The 5,495-nt window shown below is 38.3% G+C and overlaps 1 protein-coding gene across 1 annotated transcript in view; it reads right to left on the reverse strand.

The window, feature by feature from the left end:
• Positions 1-953: 953 nt before the first annotated feature.
• LOC122169433 (mesoderm induction early response protein 3-like) overlaps positions 954-5,495 on the reverse strand; it is a 12,666-nt gene continuing 8,124 nt past the window's right edge. Inside the window, 4 exon segments of the mRNA XM_042835583.1 lie at positions 954-1,401; positions 1,646-1,731; positions 3,404-3,524; positions 5,231-5,365. Coding sequence (XP_042691517.1) covers positions 1,315-1,401; positions 1,646-1,731; positions 3,404-3,524; positions 5,231-5,365 — 429 coding nt within the window. The 3' untranslated portion in view covers positions 954-1,314.

A 5,495-nucleotide genomic window follows, 5' to 3' on the forward strand; every position in this document is an offset into this window, starting at 1 on the left:
TCCCTCTCACTCTCCCTTCTGGCTCTCTCTAGCGCTCGCTCCCTCCCTCCCCCCTCCCCTCCCAGCTCACTCTTTCCCACCCTTCTCCCCTTCTATCCTTTAAATTGTCTATAAATGTTTAATTCCACAGCTCTACGTGCTATACTTCAATCATAGAGAAGTCTTTTCAGCATGCAAATTCAAACTCCTGTCATTTTTTTCTTTTCTAGCCCCTTTTCAGTTTTTAATCTGTATTTGCAACCAAAACTCACTAATTTGAAGATCTTCTCAATCTTCAATTTAAGCTAAGTTGCACACTTCTGGCCCTATTATGACAGTCCGAGAAAACTATTTCTTTCTTGACCCACCATTTATTGCCTCTTAAGATTATCACAGAATGGCCACAGAATGGGTTGGAAGAGACCTCAAGGATCATGAATCTCCAACACCCCTGACACATGCAGGGCCTACCAACCTCCCCATTTAATACTAGACCAGGCTACCCAGGGCCCCATCCAACCTGGCTTTGAACACCTCCAAGGACAGGGCATCCACAACCTCTCTGGGCAGCTGTTCCAGCACCTCACCACTCTCTCTGTAAAGAATTTCCCCCGACATCCAACATAATCTCCCCTCCCTCAACTTAAAACCATTTCCCCTCACCCTGCAGTTCTCAACCCTTTTAAAGAGTTGATTCCCCTCCGCTTTGTAGGCTCCCTGTAGGTACTGAAAGGCTGCAACTAGGTCACTCTGCAGCCTTCTTTTCTCCAGGCTGAACAAGCCCAGCCACGACTTTTCAAACATGGAGAGCAGCTCAGCGACCACCTCAGCCAGCTCCTTCAGAACCCTGGGATGCACACCATACGACCCATAGACTTGTACACATTCAGTCTCATGAGGTGGTCTCAGACCTGCTCTGCCCTCACGGTGGGGGGGGATTTACCACCCCGGTCCCCACCTAGAGGTTTAGGGATGCAAGGCTCAGGGACATGAGAAGTACTGGAATCCCAGCCGCCAGTGAAGACCGAGACAAAGAACTCATTCAGTACCTCAGCCTTCTCTTTGTCCGCTGAAGCAAGTTCTCCTTCTACATTTACCAACGGAGGATTACTCGATACTCTGGAATTAACATTGCAGTCCACCCTCCTATATCATTCTCATTATGTCCTCTCAGAGTTGTATAATCACATTTCTGAAAATAATTATTTGGGTGTATCACTTCCATTTTCTTGTGTTTTTAAGATCTCAAATTTTAACTAAGACACAGACTCGACTTTAAAAATTCATATAATATTTTTTCATCAACTGCTAACGTTAAGATAAAAAGTGAAAGAGTCAGGAGAACTTACCCTTTTCATCATCAGTACACCTGCCAAGGTAAGGTGGAATTTCAGCCTGATACTTTGAACCAACCATTATTTCCTCAAGATGAAACAAAAAAAAAAAAGAAAGGGAGATAAATACATACTTAATATTTTTCACATGGACGCATTATTAAAAAGAAGTCATTAACTTGGCATTCAGCAGAAAATTCCAGAATTAAGGTACAATTATAGATTACATTCATTCATGTACATTCTGTAGATCTTTAAAACTTTGCTATAAAAAAAAAAAACCCCACACATTTGAACTGTTGGCGATTTTTGTTTTATAAAATAATTATTACCTTTCTCAAATCTTCGGATGCATTACCACTGTCTACCTCCACATCTTCACCATCTGATTCTTTATCTCCATCACAAGTAGTGTTTGCTTCAGACACAAAAATGTTTGGTTTTAGCTAGGAAGCATTTTCACTTTAAACATAACTACAGTAAATTGTTGTTTATCTTTTACTTTTGAAAGAAGCAGCTGCTTTTATTCAGGAACACACTGATCACAAGTCTGTTACTCTACACTTCTATCAAACTACAGAATCAAGCCAGAAAGCACCAGTACTTGTATACTGCAGAACTGAAACATTTATCATGACTGTAACTGAGACAACCTAACATATTTCTAACAGTCAAAAGGGAATAAAATCATTTTTCTTCTCTTTTGTTCTTTCCCCTCTCCCTTTTAGTGAAGGCTTACACATTATAGAAAAGGTATGAGAAAACAAACCTTCAGGGCTACAACTTAGCCCCAGTTAATCACAAAAATGTATGCTGAATGCAAGTCTTTATTATCTACCAAAGCCTGTAATTTGAAGTTTTAATGGGTATTCAAAACATTCTTTTAAACAAGGCTGCCTCAACATGGAGTGAAGATACAGCAGCGATATTCAAAATAGAATAAGCAAAAGGCAGCTTATTGCTTATTCTTTTTTCTACTTTTTTTTTCCTCCCCTCCTTGGGAGGGCAGACAGCAAAGCACTCCAAGTATTTCAAATACAGTACTTCACAGAACTACTCATATTTTAGAAACTGTAACACTGTGGTACTGGGTTCTGAAATTTTTTACAGATGTATAATTCCTAGTAGAATGTAATCTACTATTACAATAAGATTAAAGCCGCCACGCTTTCAGTGTCATATTCATTAACATTTCACAAGCAACGTTTAAGTGCCAGCAAAGGTGGGGTTTGCTTAATTTCAAGAGCATTATAGTTTTTAAGGATTTTCGTATCTCACCTTAAATAAGCATGTCTTACATTACAGAATCAGCACTCAAAACTACACCTGCAGGTGACAGAGGCAGCACATCATCTTCATCATCCTTCTTTAGCAGGATATAATCCCCCCCAAAAAATAGCTCAAGATACCGGCCAAATTAAAACCATGATAAAATCCTTCACATTGTCCTAACTCCAGTACACCACTGAACAAATGAGTTGCAGTAGGCAATGAGGAATATCTGGTCCGTGTTGGGTAACTGAACCACTGGTTCCCAAACCTTCCCCATCATAGCTCCATGGGAAGTGAAACTTTGGTGACCATGGGTTCAAAGGCCCCATCCCACATAAAAACATTGGCTCACCCTACAATGTCCTATAGAAAAGTGATGTATTCACGAAAGGAATCACAAAGAAATCACAGCCAGACTCATGTTCTCTAGCTGAACTGAAGCCATTGGCTTAAAAATAGCAAAATTTTAGTAGAGAAACACTAACTTAAAAAAAATGGGCTATATATTCATGTTATTCACAAATACTGAAAATCATTAAGAGTGCTCCTCAACACCACATTAATTATTAACTATGAAAACTCACTGTATCTGCAGAAAAATTAACTGTATACTGGTTTCGAGCACAATACAAAATGTAGCTCTTCCAGGTAACTAGTAATAACAATTAAAGACAACATTCACATACAATATCCTCCAAAGCACTGTTTCTCAACCATTAATAAATCGGCAGTACTCTGCAACTCTGATATTTTAAGCTAGAAAGTCATATGTAACGACAGGACTACTTTGAGTATTGTTATAAAATTAGATTTCCTACATCTTAATGGCCGAGGAAAGAAGTCTGTAGCCTCATGTGAAGTAACTGACGGCATCAAGTCATCAGCAGAGGACTGTGTTTCTCCATCATCACGCGACAAGAGATCTTTAGCTATTTCTTCCTGTATCATTGAAATAAAACAATTAAATAAATAATCTCAGATTGTGCATAGTCAATCAACATAAAGATGTTATAATCATGAAATAAACAAGAGAGCTTGATTAAGCAGACTATAATAACAAAAAGAGAATAGATAGAAAGCTTACCTATGTCCCAAGCTCACTACAAAACTCCAGGAGGAATCTCCAGAAAAGATCCTTCCCCTCTGGTAGCCAGCTCTTAAATAGGTCCAGGAGGGGTGGAGCCAGGCTCCCCCCCTTCCGGCAGCACAGGTGAATTGCCTTCACCTGTGCTCCTCTGGCTGACTCATGGCTTGCCTCAGGTGATCAATCAGAGGTTCAGGCCCTGACTCAGCAGTTCCCATACAGATTGTCTATTAAGTATGGACTGGTGAGCATTTAGATTCAGTAAATTATTTCACGGTAAGTACTTTTAGCAGATTTTACTCCCTTAATTAGAAAGCTAGTTTGCTCCTCCTAAATCTAAGAAACATAACTTCATTTCAGAGTTGAACATGGGTTTGTTTCCCCTTTGTTTTCTATTAAAATAAAGGCACAAGAAGTAACCTCTGCAACTATCAATCTCAGATGTGCTTCCAACCATTTCCAATGAAAAATATCAATGAAAAGTGCCTCAAAACTTCAGAATTTCGTCATTCTTTATATCACAGATACACTGAAGCTTTAAGAGGCTGTTACCCATATACTCTGGAAAAAGAAAAGAGGTCAGGCACTTCTGCAGGCTTTTGCTGAGAGGACGGTTACAGAAAATAGACAACCCATTATCTTTCCAAAACACACCAAAAACGGAAGTTTTCAAAGGAAAATGGGGGGAAAAAAAGCACTAGTAGACATATTTGAACTCCTCTGTATATAGGTTAGGGAGGAAAAGAACTATATTAGATAACAAGTTGACTACATTTTTGTAACCTCAACACAATCATGAATCTAATGAGAATTAGATGTGCAGAGCCATATCTATATTCATATTCAACTTTCTATGGGGCTTATCTGTAAGTGATGTATGTTAGTAAAAAAAAGCAACATATACTTACTATCTACAGATTTTATAAACAGAGTAAAATGTCAGAATTCAATGTTAGCCTTCAAATCACACAGACCAATTTTTTTTTTTTTTTTTTTTTTTTTAAATCAAGAATGTATTTTTTTGTAATGACTGTGTGTTACTATCTCTGTCTCCCTCACTCACGCCCCTCCCCCCCTCACAAAGTTAAGGTCTTTCACAAATTATATACATCTGAAAGGAACATTCCAAAGCATTCAAGAGAGCATTTTCAAGTTATCCACATAAGTTTTGGTACATGACACTGTGACAGCATGCTTTCCCCCCAACCCGCAACCCTGTTCAAACAATAACCATCAGTGGCATCTGTGACAGATGCATCTGGTCATGATAGCTGCACTGAGCTCAAGGTGTATTCAGGGGAGACAGATAACACCACAATAGTCAAGGGCTAATAGAGTATGCACCAAGTATTACTGGTATGCAAATATGAATAAGGAATTAGAATCAGATTCTTGGTGTCCTTGAAAATGAATGAATACAGTAGTTCTTGACTGTATATTGAAATTGACAAAGATAGGCATTTTGTAACATCAAGAGATAAGGAAATGTTAAGTATTATTTGAAGTCACATGTATTTTTGCTTTTAAATTGTAATACTGGGAAAAAATGGCTCTGACTTACTTTATCTAACGTCATATCTGGAAGTTCATCTGCAAGTTCACTTGGAGAGCTATTCACACTGGAACCTGCCATAACTGGAATCGTGGGTTCATATCCATAGAATGCCAGTAAATCTTCCAATGGCATGTTTCCTTCCTAATACAAGAAGATTTATGAACACCTCAACATGTTAGCAAATACTTGCAAACTTTTCGGGCCGAAAAGGATAAGATATATTTTGGGGAAAAAAAAAAAAAAAAAAAAAAAAAAAAAAAAAAAAAAAAAT

Source organism: Centrocercus urophasianus, unplaced genomic scaffold (assembly GCF_019232065.1).
Source record: "Centrocercus urophasianus isolate 14NV4802_14NV808 unplaced genomic scaffold, USGS_Curo_1.0 seq_539, whole genome shotgun sequence".
Taxonomy (NCBI): Eukaryota; Metazoa; Chordata; class Aves; order Galliformes; family Phasianidae; genus Centrocercus; species Centrocercus urophasianus.